Source organism: Lonchura striata, chromosome 35, assembly GCF_050655825.1.
Source record: "Lonchura striata isolate lonStrDom1 chromosome 35, ASM5065582v1, whole genome shotgun sequence".
Taxonomy (NCBI): Eukaryota; Metazoa; Chordata; class Aves; order Passeriformes; family Estrildidae; genus Lonchura; species Lonchura striata.
Genome location: NC_140737.1, coordinates 1,242,336 through 1,264,385, shown reverse-complemented (window position 1 = coordinate 1,264,385; position 22,050 = coordinate 1,242,336). Strand labels below are relative to the sequence as shown.

General features: G+C 49.3%; 1 protein-coding gene across 1 annotated transcript in view; it reads right to left on the bottom strand.

Annotated features, from left to right (window-relative positions):
* The window catches only part of KIFC1 (kinesin family member C1), a 37,971-nt gene extending 16,772 nt beyond the window's left edge, over window positions 1-21,199 (bottom strand). Inside the window, exons 1-8 of the mRNA XM_085565175.1 lie at window positions 20,367-21,199; window positions 20,195-20,288; window positions 18,311-18,355; window positions 17,779-17,998; window positions 15,080-15,257; window positions 10,834-10,989; window positions 8,668-8,796; window positions 5,077-5,193 (exon numbers count right to left, since the gene is read on the bottom strand). Coding sequence (XP_085421301.1) covers window positions 5,077-5,193; window positions 8,668-8,796; window positions 10,834-10,989; window positions 15,080-15,257; window positions 17,779-17,998; window positions 18,311-18,355; window positions 20,195-20,288; window positions 20,367-20,498 — 1,071 coding nt within the window. The 5' untranslated portion in view covers window positions 20,499-21,199. The remainder of the gene's footprint in view (window positions 1-5,076; window positions 5,194-8,667; window positions 8,797-10,833; window positions 10,990-15,079; window positions 15,258-17,778; window positions 17,999-18,310; window positions 18,356-20,194; window positions 20,289-20,366) is intronic.
* Window positions 21,200-22,050: the final 851 nt, after the last annotated feature.

Below are 22,050 nucleotides of genomic sequence, written 5' to 3'. Positions count from 1 at the left end.
GGTTTGGGATGGGCACAGGGGGTTGGGAATGGGCACAGGGGGCTGGGAATGGGCACAGGGGGTTGGGATGGGCACAGGGGGCACAGGGATTTGGGAATGGGCACAGGGGTTTGGGAATGGGCACAGGGGGTTGGGATGGGCACAGGGGGCACAGGGATTTGGGAATGGGCACAGGGAGCACTGACCTGTCCAGGACTGACTGGCAACGGGGATTTGGGAATTCTCAGGGGGTTGGGATGGGCACAGGGGGTTGGAATGGGCACAGGGATTTGGGAATGGGCACAGGGGGTTGGGAAGGGGCACAGGGGTTTGGGAATGGGTAAAGGGGTTTGGGAATGGGTACAGGGGGTTGGGATTGGCACAGGGAGTTGGGAATGGGCACAGGGATTTGGGATGGGCACAGGGGCACTGACCCGTCCAGAGTCGACTGGCAACGGGGGTTTGGGAATTCTCAGGGGGTTTGGGATGGGCACAGGGATTTGGGAATGGGCACAGGGGGTTGGGAATGGGCACAGGGGGCACAGGGATTTGGGATGGGCACAGGGGACAGTGACCCGTCCAGAGTCGACTGGCAACGGGGGTTTGGGAATTCTCAGGGGGTTTGGGATGGGCACAGGGGTTGGGAAGGGGCACAGGGGTTTGGGATGGGCACAGGGGTTTGGGAATGGGCACAGGGGTTTGGGATGGGCACAGGGATTTGGGAATGGGCACAGGGGGTTGGGATGGGCACAGGGGTTTGGGAATGGGCACAGGGAGCACTGACCCGTCCAGAGCCGACTGGCAACGGGGATTTGGGAATTCTCAGGGGGTTTGGGATGGGCACAGGGATTTGGGAATGGGCACAGGGGGTTGGGAATGGGCACAGGGGGTTGGGAATGGGCACAGGGGTTTGGGAATGGGCACAGGGGGTTGGGATGGGCACAGGGGTTTGGGAATGGGCACAGGGGTTTGGGAATGGGCACAGGGGGCACAGGGATTTGGGATGGGCACAGGGAGCACTGACCCGTCCAGGGCTGACTGGCAAAGGAATTTTGGGAATTCTCAGGGGTTTGGGATGGGCACAGGGGTTTGGGAATGGGCACAGGGGGTTGGGAATGGGCACAGGGGGTTGGGAATGGGCACAGAGGTTTGGGAATGGGCACAGGGGGTTGGGATGGGCACAGGGAGCACTGACCCATCCAGGGCTGACTGGCAAAGGAATTTTGGGAATTCTCAGGGGTGTGGGAATGGGCACAGGGGTTTGGGATGGGCACAGGGGACAGTGACCCGTCCAGGGCCAACTGGGAATTCCAGGAGTTGGGAATGATCAGAGGGGTTTGGGAATGGTCAAAGGGAATGTTCAGAGGGATTCAGGAATGTTCAAAGTGATTTGGGAATGGTCAGGGGCATTTGGGAATGTTCAGGCAGATTTGGGAATGGTCAGAGGGGATTTGGGATTCCCAGAGAGATTTGGGAATGGTCAGAGGGGATTTGGGATTCCCAGAGAGATTTGGGAATGGTCAGAGGGGATTTGGGATTCCCAGAGAGATTTGGGAATGGTCAGAGGGGATTTGGGATTCTCAGATTTGGGATTCCCAGGGGGATTTGGGAATGGTCAGAGGGGATTTGGGATTCCCAGAGAAATTTGGGAATGGTCAGAGGGGATTTGGGATTCCCAGAGAAATTTGGGAATGGTCAGAGGGGATTTGGGATTCTCAGATTTGGGATTCCCAGGGGGATTTGGGAACGCTCAGGGGGATCAGGACTGGGGGGGATTTGGGGGATTCCAAGGGAATTTAGAGAGGGATGGTGGAATTCTGGGAGAGATTTGGGAGGAAATTGGGAATTCTGAGAGAATTTGGGAAGAATTTCAAAATTCTGAGGAGATTTGGGGGAAATTTCTGGTGTTTTGGGAGGGATTCGGGAGATTCATGAAGGGGGATTCGGGAATTCCAAGGGAATTTAGAGAGGGATTATGGAATCCTGGGAGGGGTTGGGAAGGAATTTGGGAATTCTGAGGGGATTTGGAAGTTCTGAGGGGGGACTTGAGGGTTCAGAGGGGATTTAGGAGCCCTGGGGGCAAAATTTGGGAGGAATTTGGGAATTCTGAAGGGATTTGGGAGGAATTTGGGAATTGTGAGGGAATTTGGGGGAATTTCGCAACTCTGAGGGGGAATTTGGGAATTCTGAGGGGGAATTTAAGTGAGATTTGAGGATCTGAGGGGGAAATTGGGAGGAATTTGGGAATTCCAAGGGAATTTAGGGGGGAATTTTGGTGTTTTGGGAGGAATTTGGGAACTCTGAGAGGAAATCGGGGTAACATTTGAGGGAATTTGGGAATTCTGGGAGAAGATTTTGGGATCCAGGTGGGACACCTGGGATTACTGGGATCCAGGTGGGATATTTGGGATCCAGGTGAGATATTCAGAATCCAGGTGGGATTTTTGGGATCCAAGGGGTGGGGGTTGGGATCCAGGGGGGACATTTGGGATCCAGGGAGTGGAATTTTGGGATGCACACCTGGACCAGGAGCTGGATCTCCTGGAAGATCTCCTGCTGGGATTTGGGGTTGGATTTTGTGAAAATGGAGCTGGATTTTGGGGAATTCCAGGAGGATATTTGGGGTTTTTGGGATCCAGGGAGTGGAGTTTTGGGATGCACACCTGGACCAGGAGCTGGATCTCCTGGAAGATCTCCTGCTGGGATTTGGGGTTGGATTTTGTGAAAATGGAGCTGGATTTTGGGGAATTCCAGGAGGATATTTGGGGTTTTTGGGATCCAGGGGGTGGAATTTTGGGATGCACACCTGGACCAGGAGCTGGATCTCCTGGAAGATCTCCTGCTGGGATTTGGGGTTGGATTTTGTGAAAATGGAGCTGGATTTTGGGGAATTCCAGGAGGATATTTGGGGTTTTTGGGATCCAGGGGGTGGAATTTTGGGATGCACACCTGGACCAGGAGCTGGATCTCCTGGAAGATCTCCTGCTGGGATTTGGGGTTGGATTTTGTGAAAATGGAGCTGGATTTTGGGGAATTCCAGGAGGATATTTGGGGTTTTTGGGATCCAGGGGGTGGAATTTTGGGATGCACACCTGGACCAGGAGCTGGAGCTCCTGGAAGATCTCCTGCTGGGATTTGGGGTTGGATTTTGTGAAAATGGAGCTGGATTTTGGGGAATTCCAGGAGGATATTTGGGGTTTTTGGGATCCAGGGGGTGGAGTTTTGGGATGCACACCTGGACCAGGAGCTGGATCTCCTGGAAGATCTCCTGCTGGGATTTGGGGTTGGATTTTGTGAAAATGGAGCTGGATTTTGGGGAATTCCAGGAGGATATTTGGGGGTTTTGGGACCCAGGGAGTGGAATTTTGGGATGCACACCTGGACCAGGAGCTGGATCTCCTGGAAGATCTCCTGCTGGGATTTGGGGTTGGATTTTGTGAAAATGGAGCTGGATTTTGGGGAATTCCAGGAGGATATTTGGGGTTTTTGGGATCCAGGGGGTGGAATTTTGGGATGCACACCTGGACCAGGAGCTGGATCTCCTGGAAGATCTCCTGCTGGGATTTGGGGTTGGATTTTGTGGGGAATGGAGCTGGATTTTGGGGAATTCCAGGAGGATATTTGGGGTTTTTGGGATCCAGGGAGTGGAATTTTGGGAGGCACACCTGGACCAGGAGCTGGAGCTCCTGGAAGATCTCCTGCTGGGATTTGGGGTTGGATTTTGTGAAAATGGAGCTGGATTTTGGGGAATTCCAGGAGGATATTTGGGGTTTTTGGGATCCAGGGGGTGGAATTTTGGGATGCACACCTGGACCAGGAGCTGGAGCTCCTGGAAGATCTCCTCCTGGGATTTGGGGTTGGATTTTGTGAAAATGGAGCTGGATTTTGGGGAATTCCAGGAGGATATTTGGGGTTTTTGGGATCCAGGGGGTGGAATTTTGGGATGCACACCCGGACCAGGAGCTGGATCTCCTGGAAGATCTCCTGCTGGGATTTGGGGTTGGATTTTGTGAAAATGGAGCTGGATTTTGGGGAATTCCAGGAGGATATTTGGGGTTTTTGGGATCCAGGGAGTGGAATTTTGGGATGCACACTTGGACCAGGAGCTGGATCTCCTGGAAGATCTCCTGCTGGGATTTGGGGTTGGATTTTGGGGGGAATGGAGCTGGATTTTGGGGAATTCCAGGAGGATATTTGGGGTTTTTGGGATCCAGGGGGTGGAGTTTTGGGATGCACACCTGGACCAGGAGCTGGAGCTCCTGGAAGATCTCCTCCTGGGATTTGGGGTTGGATTTTGTGAAAATGGAGCTGGATTTTGGGGAATTCCAGGAGGATATTTGGGGTTTTTGGGATCCAGGGAGTGGAATTTTGGGATGCACACCTGGACCAGGAGCTGGATCTCCTGGAAGATCTCCTGCTGGGATTTGGGGTTGGATTTTGTGAAAATGGAGCTGGATTTTGGGGAATTCCAGGAGGATATTTGGGGTTTTTGGGATCCAGGGAGTGGAGTTTTGGGATGCACACCTGGACCAGGAGCTGGATCTCCTGAAAGATCTCCTGCTGGGATTTGGGGTTGGATTTTGTGAAAATGGAGCTGGATTTTGGGGAATTCCAGGAGGATATTTGGGGTTTTTGGGATCCAGGGGGTGGAATTTTGGGATGCACACCTGGACCAGGAGCTGGAGCTCCTGGAAGATCTCCTGCTGGGATTTGGGGTTGGATTTTGTGAAAATGGAGCTGGATTTTGGGAATTCCAGGAGGATATTTGGGGTTTTTGGGATCCAGGGGGTGGAGTTTTGGGATGCACACCTGGACCAGGAGCTGGATCTCCTGGAAGATCTCCTGCTGGGATTTGGGGTTGGATTTTGTGGGGAATGGAGCTGGATTTTGGGGAATTCCAGGAGGATATTTGGGGTTTTTGGGATCCAGGGGGTGGAATTTTGGGATGCACACCTGGACCAGGAGCTGGATCTCCTGGAAGATCTCCTGCTGGGATTTGGGGTTGGATTTTGTGGGGAATGGAGCTGGATTTTGGGGAATTCCAGGAGGATATTTGGGGTTTTTGGGATCCAGGGAGTGGAATTTTGGGATGCACACCTGGACCAGGAGCTGGATCTCCTGGAAGATCTCCTGCTGGGACGCCGCCGGCGGGAAGACGCGGTCGAAGGTGAAGTCGTAGCGCAGCTCCGCGCGCCGCTCCCGGCCCAGCTGGGACTGAGGGGCAGAAAAACAGGATTTGGGGGAAAAAACGGGAATTCAGAGAGTGGAAAAAGAGATTGGGGGCAAAAAAATGGAGTTTGTGAGGAGAAAAGGGGGTTTTGGGGAAGAAAAAGCCTTTTTTTTTTTTTTTTTTTTTTAGGAAAAAGATTATTTTTATGTGGGTTAAAAGCCCGTTTTGGGGGGAAATCATTAATTTTTCAGCCAAAAATACACGTCTCATTTTTTGGGGAGAAAAGGTCAGGTTTGGAAGAAAAATAGCAATTTTTGGAGGAAGCAGTTTGGGGGAACAAAGCATTTTAATAGCAAAAATATTGTGAGGAAGGGCAAAAAAAGGGGGGTTTTGGTTTGGAAAGGGGTTTGTTTGAGAAAAAGGGAGATTTGGGGGAAAAAAATAGGATTTGGAGGGGGGGGAAAGAGATTTGGGGGAAAAAAAAGACTTTTTTTGAAGGAAAAAAAACGCCCCCGGCAAATCGGGCTGCCAGCGGAGCCACACGGGGATCTGTGGGAACGAGTATTCCTGAGGGAGAAAAAAGGACATTTTGGGGCAGAAATAAAGATATTTTGGAAAAAAGCGGTTTTTCAGGGGATTTTCGAGGAAAAAATGGTGTTTTGGCGGGGAGAAGGGATTTTTTTTGGGGGGGAAAAGGGTATTTTTGAGGGAAAACAAGATGTTTTTGAGAGGAAAATAACAGTTCTGAGGGGAAATGGAGAGTTTTGGGAGAAACAGACACTTGTGAGGAGAAAAAGGCTCTTTTTGGGAAATAAAGGCTTTTTGAGGATGTCTTTGAGGCACAAAAAAGACATTTTTGAGAAAAAAGAATATTTTCAGGGGGAAAAATACTTAATAGAAAAGAAGAGATGTTTGAAGAAAAAAGTGCATTTCTGAGGGGAAGTAAAGGACGCTTTGGAGGAAATAAAGACTTTTTGGGTAATAAGAGATTTTTGAGAAAAAAAGGACATTTGAGGGGTAAAAAAAAATATTTTTTCAGTAAAAAAAGACATTTTTGTGAGAAAACTGACATTTTTTGGGGAAAAAAGGACATTTTTGGGGGTGAAAAGGACATTTTTGAGGAGTAAAAAGCCTATCTTGGGGAGAAAAAGAAGAACTTGATTCAGAGGAAGAAAAGGTCAATTTTTGAGGTGAAAAGACATTTCTGATGGAGAATAAACCATTTTTGAGGGAAAAAATAGACATTTTTGAAAAAATCCCATCGTTTTCTAAGAAGAAAAAAGGACATTTTTTGGAAATAGGCATTTTTGAGGGGAAAATGCCATTTTTGAGGGAATTAAGGCAGTTTTTAGGGGGGAAAAAGGATTTCTAGGGAAAAAGGCCTTTTTTGAGAGGGGGAAAAAAGGCATTTTTGGAAAATCAAGGATTTTCAAGGGAAAAACGACAATTTTGAGAGGAAAAAGCCAATTCCTGAGAGGAAAAAAAGGCATTTTTGTAAATAGGAATTTTTGAGGGAAACAGGCCGTTTTGGAGGGAGGCGAAAGGAATTCTTGGGAAATTAGGGATTTTAAAGGGAAAAAGGCCATTTCTGAAGGCAGAAAAAAGGAATTTATGGGAAATCTGGACTTTTTGAAGGAAAAAGCCCATTTTTGAGAGGAGGAAAAGGGGCATTTTTGGGAAATGAGGGAATTTTGAGGGAAAAATGCCATTTCTGAGAGGGGAAAAAAAAGCATTTTTGGGAAATGAGGGAATTTTGAGGGAAAAATGCCATTTCTGAGAGGGGAAAAAAAAGCATTTTTGGGAAATGAGGGAATTTTGAGGGAAAAATGCCATTTCTGAGAGGGGGAAAAAAGCATTTTTGGGAAATGAGGGAATTTTGAGGGAAAAAATGCCATTTTTGAGAGGGGGGAAAAAAAAGCATTTTTGGGAAATGAGGGAATTTTGAGGGAAAAATGCCATTTCTGAGAGGGGGAAAAAAGCATTTTTGGGAAATGAGGGAATTTTGAGGGAAAAATGCCATTTCTGAGAGGGGGAAAAAAGCATTTTTGGGAAATGAGGGAATTTTGAGGGAAAAAATGCCATTTCTGAGAGGGGGGAAAAAAAAGCATTTTTGGGAAATGAGGGAATTTTGAGGGAAAAATGCCATTTCTGAGAGGGGGAAAAAAAAGCATTTTTGGGAAATGAGGGATTTTGGAGGGAAAAAGGCCATTTCTGAGAGGGGAAAAAAAAGCATTTTTGGGAAATTAGGGAATTTTGAGGGAAAAATGCCATTTCTGAGAGGGGGAAAAAAAGCATTTTTGGGAAATGAGGGATTTTTGAGGGAAAAAGGCCATTTCTGAGAGGGGGAAAAAAAGCATTTTTGGGAAATGAGGGATTTTTGAGGGAAAAATGCCATTTCTGAGAGGGGAAAAAAAAAGCATTTTTGGGAAATGAGGGATTTTTGAGGGAAAAAGGCCATTTCTGAGAGGGGGGAAAAAAAAGCATTTTTGGGAAATGAGGGATTTTTGAGGGAAAAAGGCCATTTCTGAGAGGGGAAAAAAAAGCATTTTTGGGAAATGAGGGATTTTTGAGGGAAAAATGCCATTTCTGAGAGGGGAAAAAAAAGTATTTTTGGGAAATGAGGGAATTTTGAGGGAAAAAGGCCATTTCTGAGAGGGGAAAAAAAAGCATTTTTGGGAAATGAGGGAATTTTGAGGGAAAAATGCCATTTCTGAGAGGGGAAAAAAAAGCATTTTTGGGAAATGAGGGATTTTTGAGGGAAAAAGGCCATTTCTGAGAGGGGGAAAAAAAAGCATTTTTGGGAAATGAGGGATTTTTGAGGGAAAAATGCCATTTCTGAGAGGGGAAAAAAAGGCATTTTTGGGAAATGAGGGATTTTTGAGGGAAAAATGCCATTTCTGAGAGGGGAAAAAAAAGCATTTTTGGGAAATGAGGGATTTTTGAGGGAAAAATGCCATTTCTGAGAGGGGAAAAAAAGCATTTTTGGGAAATGAGGGATTTTTGAGGGAAAAAGGCCATTTCTGAGAGGGGAAAAAAAAGCATTTTTGGGAAACGAGGGATTTTTGAGGGAAAAAGGCCATTTCTGAGAGGGGAAAAAAAAGCATTTTTGAGAAATGAGGGATTTTTGAGGGAAAAAGGCCATTTCTGAGAGGGGAAAAAAAGCATTTTTGGGAAATGAGGGATTTTGAGGGAAAAATGCCATTTCTGAGAGGGGAAAAAAAAGCATTTTTGGGAAACGAGGGATTTTTGAGGGGAAAAAAGCCATTTCTGAGAGGGAAAAAAAAAGCATTTTTGGGAAGCGAGGGATTTTTGAGGGAAAAATGCCATTTTTGAACAAAAGAACAGCCATTTTTGAGAGGGAAAAGCAGAAATTTGTGGGAAATCAGGCATTTTTGAGGGGAAAAAGCCATTTTTGACGGGGGAAAAAAGGAATTTTTGGGAACTCGGGGATGTTTGTGCGACAAGGGCCAGTTTTGAGGGTGGATTTGAGGAGAAAAGTGAGGATTTGGAGCACTCACGTCGTCGGGCCGGGTGAGCACGAGGCTGCGGGTGTCCTGAGGGGGAAAGTGCAGGTGGGGCAAACCCCGCTGGCGCTCCCGCTCCTCGGGCAGCAGCGGCCGCACGCGGCAGAACACACGGATGTTCCCCTGGAAAAGCAAAAAAAATGGGATTGAGGCGTGGAATTCATGGGTGATACCCTGGGAAAGCAAAAAAAATGGGATTGAGGCGTGGAACTCATGGTTGTTCCCCTGGGAAAACAAAAAAATGGGATTGAGGCATGGAACTCATGGGTGTTCCCCTGGAAAAGCAAAAAAATGGGATTGAGGCGTGGAATTCATGGGTGTTCCCCTGGAAAAGCAAAAAAATGGGATTGAGGCGTGGAATTCACGGGTGTTCCCCTGGGAAAGCAAAAAAATGGGATTGAGGCGTGGAACTCATGGGTGATCCCACAGGAAAACCAAAAAATGGGATTGAGGCATGGAACTCATGGGTGTTCCCCTGGGAAAACCAAAAAAATGGGATTGAGGCGTGGAATTCACGGGTGTTCCCCTGGGAAAACAAAAAAAAATGGGATTGAGGCGTGGAACTCATGGGTGTTCCCCCGGGAAAACAAAAAAAAATATTGGGATTTAGGCAATACATTCATGGATGTTCCCCTGGGAAAACAAAAAAAAATTTGGGATTTAGGCAATAAATTCATGGATGTTCCCCTAGGAAAACAAAGAAAAATTGGGCATTCAGGCTATGAATTCATGGGTGTTCCCCTGGGAAAACTAAAAAATGGGATTGAGGCATGGAACTCATGGGTGTTCCCCTGGGAAAACAAAAAAAAATGGGATTGAGGCGTGGAACTCATGGGTGTTCCCCTGGGAAAACAAAAAAAAATGGGATTGAGGCGTGGAACTCATGGGTGTTCCCCTGGGAAAACAAAAAAAAATGGGATTGAGGCATGGAACTCATGGGTGTTCCCCTGGGAAAGCAAAAAAAAAATTTGGGATTTAGGCAATAAATTCATGGATGTTCCCCTAGGAAAATAAAAAAAATTTCGGCATTCAGGCTATGAATTCATGGGTGTTCCCCTGGGAAAACACAAAAATGGGATTGAGGCATGGAACTCATGGGTGTTCCCCTGGGAAAACCAAAAAAAATGGGATTGAGGCATGGAACTCATGGGTGATCCCACAGGAAAACCAAAAAATGGGATTGAGGCATGGAACTCATGGGTGTTCCCCTGGGAAAACAAAAAAATTTTGGGATTGAGGCGTGGAAATCATGGGTGATCCCCTGGAAAAACAAAAAAAAATGGGATTGAGGCGTGGAATTCATGGGTGATCCCCTGGGAAAGCAAAAAAATGGGATTGAGGCGTGGAATTCACGGGTGTTCCCCTGGAAAAGCAAAAAAAAATGGGATTGAGGCATGGAACTCATGGGTGGTCCCCTGGGAAAACAAAATTTTTAAGATTTAGGTAATAAATTCATGGATGTTCCCCTGGGAAAGCAAAAAAATGGGATTGAGGCATGGAACTCATGGGTGATCCCACAGGAAAACCAAAAAAAATGGGATTGAGGCATGGAACTCATGGGTGTTGCCCTGGGAAAACAAAAAAATTTTGGGATTGAGGCATGGAACTCATGGGTGTTCCCCTGGGAAAACCAAAAAATGGGATTGAGGCATGGAACTCATGGGTGTTCCCCTGGGAAAACAAAAAAAAATGGGATTGAGGCATGGAACTCATGGGTGATCCCACAGGAAAACCAAAAAAAATGGGATTGAGGCATGGAACTCATGGGTGATCCCACAGGAAAACCAAAAAATGGGATTAAGGCATGGAACTCATGGGTGTTCCCCTGGGAAAGCAAAAAAAATGAGATAGGTTTAGAGTAAAAAAACACTTTGTAATATAGGTAGTAAGGTTTTAGGGGAAAACTATAAACATGTAATATGTAATATATCATATAAAAGATAACAACAGCCCTGGGTGGGGGGAGAAGAAGAAGATAGCAGACAGAGAGGATGTCAGGGTGTGTGTGTGCCTCAACCTGAGCTGCTGATCAAACAGCCTCAGTCCAAGAAAATAATCCGTTAGATAATTGCCAATAAACTGCCTCGAGACCGAACAGCAAAAGCCTGAAGAGTTTTTCTTTGGAAGCGCGAGTTAGAATAAAAATTTCACCACACGCACCCGGAGCTCCAGGATGTCGTTGTGCAGGCGGCGCCGCTCCATCTCCAGCAGGTGGATATGCTGCTCCCGCTGGGCCAGCAGGATCCGCTGCGACTCCTCCAGCTCCCGCAGCGCCTGCAGCTCCTGCAGCTGCGCCTGCAGCTCCTGCAGCTGCGCCTGCAGCGGGAAAGCACAGCCCTCAGAACCCCTGGTTCCCCTCGCGCTCGGGAGAGAAACCGGCCAAAACATAAAATAAACCCATTCCTCCTCATGCCTTGCAGGTTTTCTGGGTGTTCCCCCAGGGATTTGAGGTTAAAATGAGCAAATCCCCACCTTTTGAGGTGTTTTCTAAGGGATTGCGGCGGAATTGATGCAAAGCCCTCGTTCCCCTCACGCTCGGGAGAGAAACCAGCCAAAAAAAGAAAAAACCCCATTCCTCCTCATGCCTTGCAGGTTTTCTGGGTGTTCCCTCAAGGGATTTGAGGTTAAAATGAGCAAATCCCCATCTTTTGAGGTGTTTGCTGAGGGATTGCGCCGGAATTGATGCAAAGCCCTCGTTCCCCTCACGCTCAGGAGAGAAACCGGACAAAAAATAAAAAAAAACCCCATTCCTCCTCATGCCTTGCAGGTTTTCTGGGTGTTCCCCCAGGGATTTGAGGTTAAAATGAGCAAATCCCCATCTTTTGAGATGTTTTCTAAGGGATTGCACCAGAATTGATGCAAAGCCCTCATTCCCGTCGCGCTCGGGAGAGAAACCGGCCAAAACATAAAATAAACCCCATTCCTCCTCATGCCTTGCAGGTTTTCTGGGTGTTCCCCCAAGGATTTGAGGTTAAAATGAGCAAATCTCCACCTTTTGAGGTGTTTGCTGAGGGATTGCGCCGGAATTGATGCAAAGCCCTCATTCCCCTCACGCTCGAGAGAGAAACCGGCCAAAAAATAAAAAAAAAAACCATTCCTCCTCATACCTTGCAGGTTTTCTGGGTGTTCCCCCAGGGATTTGAGGTTAAAATGAGCAAATCCCCACCTTTTGAGGTGTTTGCTGAGGGATTGCGCCGGAATAGATGCAAAGCCCTCGTTCCCCTCACGCTCGGGAGAGAAACCGGCCAAAAAATAAAATAAACCCCATTCCTCCTCATGCCTTGCAGGTTTTCTGGGTGTTCCCCCAGGGATTTGAGGTTAAAATGAGCAAATCCCCATCTTTTGAGGTGTTTGCTGAGGGATTGCGCCGGAATTGATGCAAAGCCCTCATTCCCCTTCCCCTCATGCTCGGGAGAGAAACTAGCCAAAAAATAAAATAAACCCATTCCTCCTCATGCCTTGCAGGTTTTCTGGGTGTTCCCCCAGGGATTTGAGGTTAAAATGAGCAAATCCCCATCTTTTGAGGTGTTTGCTGAGGGATTGCGCCGGAATTGATGCAAAGCCCTCATTCCCCTCGCGCTCGGGAGAGAAACCGGCCAAAAAATAAAAAAAAAAACGATTCTTCCTCATGCCTTGCAGGTTTTCTGGGTGTTCCCCCAGGGATTTGAGGTTAAAATGAGCAAATCCCCACCTTTTGAGGTGTTTGCTGAGGGATTGCACCAGAATTGATGCAAAGCCCTCGTTCCCCTCACGCTCGGGAGAGAAACCGGCCAAAACATAAAATAAACCCATTCCTCCTCATACCTTGCAGGTTTTCTGGGTGTTCCCCCAGGGATTTGAGGTTAAAATGAGCAAATCCCCAACTTTTGTGGTGTTTGCTGAGGGATTGCGCTGGAATTGATGCAAAGCCCTCGTTCCCCTCACGCTCGGGAGAGAAAAGGGCCAAAAAATAAAAAAAACCCCATTCCTCCTCATGCCTTGCAGGTTTTCTGGGTGTTCCCCCAGGGATTTGAGGTTAAAATGAGCAAATCCCCATCTTTTGAGGTGTTTGCTGAGGGATTGCGCCGGAATTGATGCAAAGCCCTCATTCCCCTCGCGCTCGGGAGAGAAACCGGCCAAAAAATAAAAAAAAAAACGATTCTTCCTCATGCCTTGCAGGTTTTCTGGGTGTTCCCCCAAGGATTTGAGGTTAAAATGAGCAAATCCCCACCTTTTGAGGTGTTTGCTGAGGGATTGCGCCGGAATTGATGCAAAGCCCTCGTTCCCCTCGCGCTCGGGAGAGAAACCAGCCAAAAATAGAAAAAACCCATTCCTCCTCATGCCTTGCAGGTTTTCTGGGTGTTCCCCCAGGGATTTGAGGTTAAAATGAGCAAATCCCCACCTTTTGAGGTGTTTGCTGAGGGATTGCGCCAGAATTGATGCAATGCCTTGTTTTTTTTGCACCCTCCCCCCCAGCAGATTTTCGAGTTGGAACCCAGTAAAAATTATTCAAATTGCCATTTTTTGTTCCACGTTTGGAATAGCCTGAGGGGTTTTGGGTGCAAAATCAGTTGAATTGGTGAAAATTCCCATTTCTCGCTATTTTCCCTGTAATTTGAGGCACTCCCTTGAGGAATTTTGGCACCAAAAACTCCGGAATTGGCACAAACCCCTCAGTTTTCCACCTTTTTCTGGCACCCCTGCTGGGCTTCAGCTTGCAGAGCAACTGAGTACTCTAAAATCCCAATTTGTCATGAATTTTGAAGTACCCTGAGGGTACTTCAAAGCAGCTGAATTGGTGAAAATTCTCATTTTTCCCACATTGTGAAGGATTCTCTGAAGAATTTTTGACACCAAAAAGCCGGAATTGCTGCAAACCCTCAATTTCCTGCTGTTTTCTGGGGCCTGTGGGGAAACAAAACATCTCCAAATTCCTGGTTTTTTGTGGATTTTGAAGAATCCCCTGAGGGATTTTGGCAGTAAAAGCAGCTGATGTATTGAAAATCCCAATCTTTCCCAAGTTTTGAGGTTCCTCCTGAGGGATTTCGACACCAAGAATGCCAGAATTGGCACAAACCCCACATTTCCTGCATTTTTTGGGGCAGATTTTAGGTCAGAGAGCAACAAAACAGCTGATGTATTGAAAATCCCACTCTTTCCCAAGTTTTGAGGTTCCTCCTGAGGGATTTCGACACCAAGAATGCCAGAATTGGCACAAACCCCACATTTCCTGCATTTTTTTTGGGCAGATTTTAGGTCAGAGAGCAACAAAACAGCTGATGTATTGAAAATCCCAATCTTTCCCAAGTTTTGAGGTTCCTCCTGAGGGATTTCGACACCAAGAATGCCAGAATTGGCACAAACCCCACATTTCCTGCATTTTTTTGGGCAGATTTTAGGTCAGAGAGCAACAAAACAGCTGATGTATTGAAAATCCCAATCTTTCCCAAGTTTTGAGGTTCCTCCTGAGGGATCTCGACACCAAGAATGCCAGAATTGGCACAAACCCCACATTTCCTGCATTTTTTTGGGCAGATTTTAGGTCAGAGAGCAACAAAACAGCTGATGTATTGAAAATCCCAATCTTTCCCAAGTTTTGAGGTTCCTCCTGAGGGATTTCGACACCAAGAATGCCAGAATTGGCACAAACCCCACATTTCCTGCATTTTTTTAGGGCAGATTTTAGGTCAGAGAGCAACGAAACAGCTGATGTATTGAAAATCCCAATCTTTCCCAAGTTTTGAGGTTCCTCCTGAGGGATTTTGACACCAAGAATGCCAGAATTGGCACAAACCCCACATTTCCTATATTTTTTTGGGCAGATTTTAGGTCAGAGAGCAACAAAACAGCTGATGTATTGAAAATCCCAATCTTTCCCAAGTTTTGAGGTTCCTCCTGAGGGATTTCGACACCAAGAATGCCAGAATTGGCACAAACCCCACATTTCCTATATTTTTTTGGGCAGATTTTAGGTCAGAGAGCAACAAAACAGCTGATGTATTGAAAATCCCAATCTTTCCCAAGTTTTGAGGTTGCTCCTGAGGGATTTTGACACCAAGAATGCCAGAATTGGCACAAACCCCACATTTCCTGCATTTTTTTGGGCAGATTTTAGGTCAGAGAGCAACAAAACAGCTGCAAAATCCCAGTTTTTTTGCACACTTTCAGGAACCCTTGGGGAATTTTGAAGGAGAGGCAGCTAAATTGGTGAAAATTCTTATTTTCCTCGTATTTCAGAGCGCTTTTGGTGCTAAAAAGTCCGAACTGGCGCCGAGGCGCGTTTTCCCGCCCTTCGCGGCGCTCCGTTTCCCCCTCACGGCTTCCCGCCATTTCCCAACCGCCCCCAAAATGGATCCCAGATCAGACAGCAACTAAAGGGCTCCAAAGTCCCGTTTTCCAGGGATTCCTCAGGAATTGTGGGTCGCACCTGAGCATTCTCCAGCTGCTGCAGCAGAGCCTGCGCCCTGTCCCTGGCCTCGTCGCGCTCCTGCCGCCGCTGCTCCTCCTGCGCCTTCAGCCGCTCCTCCTCCGCCTCCAGAGATTTCACCTTCTTCTGGCTCTGCTCCAGCTTCTCCCGCACCTGCGACAGCTCTTCCTCCAGGGAGCTGCCCAAAGGAACGGGAAAATCCCGTGGGAATGGGGAGACAGGCGCTGAGGGGAGCGCCGGCGCTCCGGGAATTCCGCGGAACGCTCGGGAGGGTTCTGAGGGAGATCGGGAGAGCGTGAGGGGATTCAGGGTTCACTTTGGGCATCTCTGCAGGGTTCTGAGGGAATTTTGGGGATCTGGAGGGGAAATTTCAGGGATTTTCAAAACGGTTGAGGGAATTTTGGGGATATTCGGGGAAATTTCAGCAAGTTTTAGAAGGATTCTAGGGGAATCCTGAAGGGTTTGTGGGTCTAAGGGGAAATTGCAGGAATTTTCAGAAGGGTTCTGAGGGAATTTTGGGCATCTGGAGGGGTTTTGGGGAAATTTCAGGGATTTTCAAAACAGTTGAGGGAATTTTGGGGATATTCGGGGAAATTTCAGCAAGTTTTAGAAGGATTCTAGGGGAATCCTCAGGGGTTTGTGGCTCTAAGGGGAAATTCCAGGGATTTTCAGAAGGGTTCTGAGGGAATTTTGGGGATCTGGAGCGGGTTTTGGGGAAATTTCAGGCATTTTCAAAACGGTTGAGGGAATTTTGGGGATCTGGAGTGGGTTTTTAGGGAAATTTCAGGCGTTTTCAAAACGCTTGAGGGAATTTTGGGGATATTCGGGGAAATTTCAGCAAGTTTTAGAAGGATTCTAGGGGAATCCTCAGGGGTTTGTGGCTCTAAGGGGAAATTGCAGGGATTTTCTGAAGGGTTCTGAGGGAATTTTGGGGATCTGGAGGGGGTTTTGGGGAAATTTCAGGCATTTTCAAAATGGTTGAGGGAATTTTGGGGATATTCGGGGAAATTTCAGCAAGTTTTAGAAGGATTCTGAGGGAATCTTGAAGGGTTTGTGGGTCTAAGGGGAAATTGCAGGGATTTTCAGAAAGGTTCTGAGGGAATTTTGGGATCTGGAGGGGTTTTGGGGAAATTTCAGGCGTTTTCAAAATGGTTGAGGGAATTTTGGGGATCTGGAGGGGGTTTTAGGGAAATTTCAGGCGTTTTCAAAATGGTTGAGGGAATTTTGGGGATATTCGGGGAAATTTCAGCAAGTTTTAGAAGGATTCTAGGGGAATCCTCAGGGGTTTGTGGGTCTAAGGGGAAATTGCAGGGATTTTCAGAAGAGTTCTGAGGGAATTTTGGGCATCTGGAGGGGTTTTTAGGGAAATTTCAGGCGTTTTCAAAATGGTTGAGGGAATTTTGGGCATCTGGAGTGGTTTTGGGGAAATTTCAGGCATTTTCAAAACGCTTGAGGGAATTTTGGGGCTATTCGGGGAAATTTCAGCAAGTTTTAGAAGGATTCTAGGAAAATATTGAGGGGTTTGTGGGTCTAAGGGGAAATTGCAGGGATTTTCAGAAGGGTTCTGAGGGAATTTTGGATATCTTGAATTCCAAAGGGAATTCTGGGGAAATACGGCATAGTCTGGGGGACTTTGGGGAAATCCCAGGATCTTCTGAAGGCTTTTACAGAAATTTTAACAGGATCTTCAGACGGTCTAGGAAAACACATTTTGAGGATTTGGGGCGAATTGGGAATTTTTTAGGAAGGTTTTAAGAAAGGTCAGAGGGGATCTTTAGTGGGATTTTAAACAGATTATGGGTTTTTTTTTCTCAGCATTCCCGCTCCCTCCAGAGAAGGACTTTAAGGGATTTGGGGCAGTTTTTATGGATTTTGGGGACATTTTAGTGGATTTTGGGGCAGTTTGGATGGATTTTGGTCAGCTTTTGGTGGACTTTGGGGCAGTTTGGAGGGATTTTGGTGCCATTTTTTCACGATTTTGGTGCATTTCTCACCCAACCCTGGTGCAGAGGCTGCTCTCCCTCTCGCCCAGCTCCCTCAGCAGCAGGATGTGAATGCATTTGGGGGAAGTTTAAGTGGATTTTAAGGCAGTTTTTCAGGATTTTGGTACATTTTGGCACGCTCCTCACCTGACCCTGGTGCACAGGCTGCTCTCCCTCTCACCCAGCTCCCTCAGCAGGGGGATGTGGATGCATTTTGGTGCAGATTTTCAGGATTTTGGTACATTTTGCTCCTTTTCTAACCCAACCCTGGTGCACAGGCTGCTCTCCCTCTCACCCAGCCCCCTCAGCAGGGGGATGTGGATGCATTTTGGTGCAGATTTTCAGGATTTTGGTACATTTTGCTCCTTTTCTCACCCAACCCTGGTGCACAGGCTGCTCTCCCTCTCACCCAGCCCCCTCAGCGGGGGGATGTGGATACATTTTGGTGCAGATTTTCAGGATTTTGGTACATTTTAGCACGCTCCTCACCCAACCCTGGTGCACAGGCTGCTCTCCCTCTCGCCCAGCTCCCTCAGCGGGGGGATGTGGATGCATTTTGGTGCAGATTTTCAGGATTTTGGTACATTTTGCTCCTTTTCTCACCCAACCCTGGTGCACAGGCTGCACTCCCTCTCGCCCAGCTCCCTCAGCAGGAGGATGTGGATGCATTTTGGTGCAGATTTTCAGGATTTTGGCACATTTTAGCATGCTCCTCACCTGACCCTGGAGCAGAGGCTGCTCTCCTGGCTCTTCCTCTGGCCCAGCTCCCTCTGCAGCTGCTCCAGGTGTTGGCTCTGCTCCTGTTTCTCTCTCTCCAGCAGCTGCAGGCGCTCCCGGCCCTGCTCCAGAGCCTCCTGCAGGTCCCTGATCTGGCCCCGCAGGTCCCATGGAGGCCGCTTGGAGGGACCCTTGGCGCCCGCCGTGCTGGTGGCAGAGCCTGGGGGACACGGCAGGGTGGTTGGGGACATCGGGGAGGGCTTGGGGATATTGTGGGGGGACATCGGGAAGGGAGGAAGGACATTGTGAGGAGCCTTGGGGCCGTGGGGTGCTGGCCCTTGGAGACAGCAGGAGGGGCTCGGGGACATGGGGAAAGCTTTGGGGACATTAGGAGGGGTTTGGGGACACCGAGGGGAACTTGGCAGCATCAAAGGGGAGCCTGGGGCACGGGAGATGGACTTGGGGACACTGGGGGAGGCTTGGGGACACTGGGGAGGGGTCCTGGGGACACCGCGGGGGGCTCGGGTCTCACCGGCTTGAGGAGCAGCTGGTACTGATGCTGCCTTCCGACGGTCATCTGGGGGGACAGGGACATTGGGGGGACACTGGGGGACGTTTAAACCCCTGGAGATCCCCCAGGTCACGCTGAGCCCCCGAAACCTCCTTTAAAAGCTCCCAAATGACCCCAAAGCTCCGAGGACCCCAAATCCCCTTTAAACACCCCCAAAGGCCTCAAGAGTCCCTTAAAATCCCCCACCTCCCCTTTCACTCCCCCAAAGGCCACTAGATCCCCTTCAAATTCCCCAAAAGGCCTTTAGCTGCCCCCAATTCCCTCCAACCCCCTGCAAATTCCTGAAAATCCCTTTCACTGCCCCCAATCTGCCAAATCCCCCTTAAATCCCCCTTAAATCCCCTTTCACTGCCCCCAATCTGCCAAATCCCCCTTAAATCCCAATTAAATCCCCTTTAGCTGCCCCCAATCTGCCAAATCCCCCTTAAATCCCCCTCAAATCCCCTTTAGCTGCCCCCAATCTGCCAAATCCCCCTTAAATCCCCCTTAAATCCCCTTTAGCTGCCCCCAATCTGCCAAATCCCCCTTAAATCCCCTTTAGCTGCCCCCAATCTGCCAAATCCCCCTTAAATCCCCCTCAAATCCCCATTAAATCCCCTTTAGCTGCCCCCAATCTGCCAAATCCCCCTTAAATCCCCCTCAAATCCCCCTTAAATCCCCTTTAGCTGCCCCCAATCTGCCAAATCCCCCTCAAATCCCCTTTAGCTGCCCCCAATCTGCCAAATCCCCCTTAAATCCCCCTTAAATCCCCTTTAGCTGCCCCCAATCTGCCAAATCCCCCTTAAATCCCCTTTAAATCCCCTTTAGCTGCCCCCAATCTGCCAAATCCCCCTTAAATCCCCCTCAAATCCCCATTAAATCCCCTTTAGCTGCCCCCAATCTGCCAAATCCCCCTTAAATCCCCCTTAAATCCCCTTTAGCTGCCCCCAATCTGCCAAATCCCCCTTAAATCCCCATTAAATCCCCTTTAGCTGCCCCCAATCTGCCAAATCCCCCTTAAATCCCCTTTAGCTGGCCCCAATCTGCCAAATCCCCCTCAAATCCCCTTTAGCTGCCCCAATCTGCCAAATCCCCCTTAAATCCCCCTCAAATCCCCTTTAGCTGCCCCCAATCTGCCAAATCCCCCTCAAATCCCCATTAAATCCCCTTTAGCCGCCCCCAATCTGCCAAATCCCCCTTAAATCCCCTTTAGCCGCCCCCAATCTGCCAAATCCCCCTTAAATCCCCTTTAAATCCCCTTTAGCTGCCCCCAATCTGCCAAATCCCCCTTAAATCCCCTTTAAATCCCCTTTAGCTGCCCCCAATCTGCCAAATCCCCCTTAAATCCCCCTTAAATCCCCTTTAGCTGCCCCCAATCTGCCAAACCCCCCTTAAATCCCCCTTAAATCCCCCTTAAATCCCCTTTAGCTGCCCCCAATCTGCCAAATCCCCCTCAAATCCCCTTTAGCTGCCCCCAATCTGCCAAATCCCCCTTAAATTCCCCTCAAATCCCCTTTAGCTGCCCCCAATCTGCCAAATCCCTCTTAAATCCCCTTTAGCTGCCCCCAATCTGCCAAATCCCCCTTAAATCCCCCTTAAATCCCCCTTAAATCCCCTTTAGCTGCCCCCAATCTGCCAAATCCCCCTCAAATCCCCTTTAGCTGCCCCCAATCTGCCAAATCCCCCTTAAATCCCCCTTAAATCCCCTTTAGCTGCCCCCAATCTGTCAAATCCCCCTCAAATCCCCTTTAGCTGCCCCCAATCTGCCAAATCCCCCTCAAATCCCCCTTAAATTCCCCTTAAATCCCCTTTAGCTGCCCCAAATCCCCACTAAGTGCCCCCGCCGCCGCCCCAATGGCCCGGTACCGTTCTTCCCCGCCGCCGCGGGGCCGCCGGTGCGGAGCGGGGCCTTGGGCGCGGCCCGGGCGCCTCCGGGCCCGAGCCCGGTCCGCGATCGTTTCTGTCAGGGGACAAACGGCGTCAGGCGGCGGCGGCGCCGGGCCGAGGCGGCGAGAACCGCCCGGGGAGGGCTGCGCACCTGCTGGGGAGGCCCCGCGGGCGGGCCCGCGGACAGGGCCCGCTTCTGGCGGGCCTGGGCCGCCGGCAGCCGCGGGAGCCGCGAGCTCGGCCCCGGGAGCTCCGCGGCGTCGGCCTCAGGACGGGACGCCATCTTCCCCCGCGCTCTCGAAACCGCCGCGCGCCCACTCGGCCCCGCGCCGCGGCCAATGGCGGGGCGAGTTGGGAGGGTGGTCCCGCCCCCCGCGAGGTTTGGCCAATGGGAGCGCGGCGCGGGAGCGGGGGGAGCCAATGGGAGCGAGGGGCGGGGTCAGGGTGGGAGGGGGTGCGCCCGCCAAGCGGTAACGGCTGAGGAGGGGCGGGGAGGAAGGCGGGGCTTGTGCTGTGGGAGAGGGCGGGGATTGGCTGAGAAGGGAAAGGGGCGTGGCTTTGGCCGATGGGCGTGGCCATGCGGGTGGGGGCGTGGTCTGAGGCCAAGCCACGCCCACAGCGCCAGAACTGCCCCGAGCCCGCCCAAAATATTCCTAAATTCACCCGAACCTCCCTAAATCCACCCCAAACATCCCCGAACCCGCCCAAAACTCCCTGAATCTGCCCAAAATACCCCCAAATCTGCCCCAAACCCTCCTAAATCCACCCAAAACATCCAGTCAAAACAATGCGCCCAAACCTCCCGAAACCCACCCAAAATAGCCCCAAATGTGCCCCAAACCTCCCAAAATCCTCCCAAACCTCCCAAAATCCTCCCAAACCATCCCCAAATCCCACAAACCGCCCACAACCTTCCCAGACAACACCAATCCTCCCCGAACCCACCCCAAATCGCCCCAAAACCCCCAAAATCCCCAAATCTGCCCCAGACTCCTCTGACACCCTCAGCCCCCCAAATCCCCCCAGACCCCACAGGATCCCCCGGGTCCTCCCAAATCCCCGAAATTTCCCCCCAAATCCCCGAAATTTCCCCCCAAATCCCCGAAATTTCCCCCCAAATCCCCGAAATTTCCCCCCAAATCCCAAAATTTCCCCCCAAATCCCGAAATTTCCCCCCAAATCCCCAACTTTCCCCCCAAATCCCCGAAATTTCCCCGAAATCCCGAATTTTCCCCCCAGATCCCGAAATTTCCCCCAAATCCCCAACTTTCCCCCCAAATCCCCGAAATTTCCCCGAAATCCCGAATTTTCCCCCCAAATCCCCGAAATTTCCCCCCAGATCCCGAAATTTCCCCCCAGATCCCCGAAATTTCCCCCCAAATCCCGAAATTTCCCCCAAATCACCGAAATTTCCCCCAAATCACCGAAATTTTCCCCCAAATCCCCGAAATTTCCCTCCAAATCCCCAAAATTTCCCCCCAGATCCCGAAATTTCCCCCCAGATCCCCAAATTTTCCCCCAAATCCCAAAATTTCCCCCCAAATCCCGAAATTTCCCGCAAATCCCCAAAATTTCCCCCCAAAATCCCCGAATTTTTCCCCCAAATCCCCGAAATTTCCCCCCAAATCCCGAAATTTCCCCCAAATCCCCGAAATTTCCCCCCAGATCCCCAAATTTTCCCCCAAATCCCGAAATTTCCCCCCAGATCCCAAAATTTCCCCCAAATCCCCGAAATTTCCCCCCAAATCCCCGAAATTTTCCCCCAAATCCCCGAAATTTCCCTCCAAATCCCCAAAATTTCCCCCCAAAATCCCCGAAATTTCCCCGAAATTTCC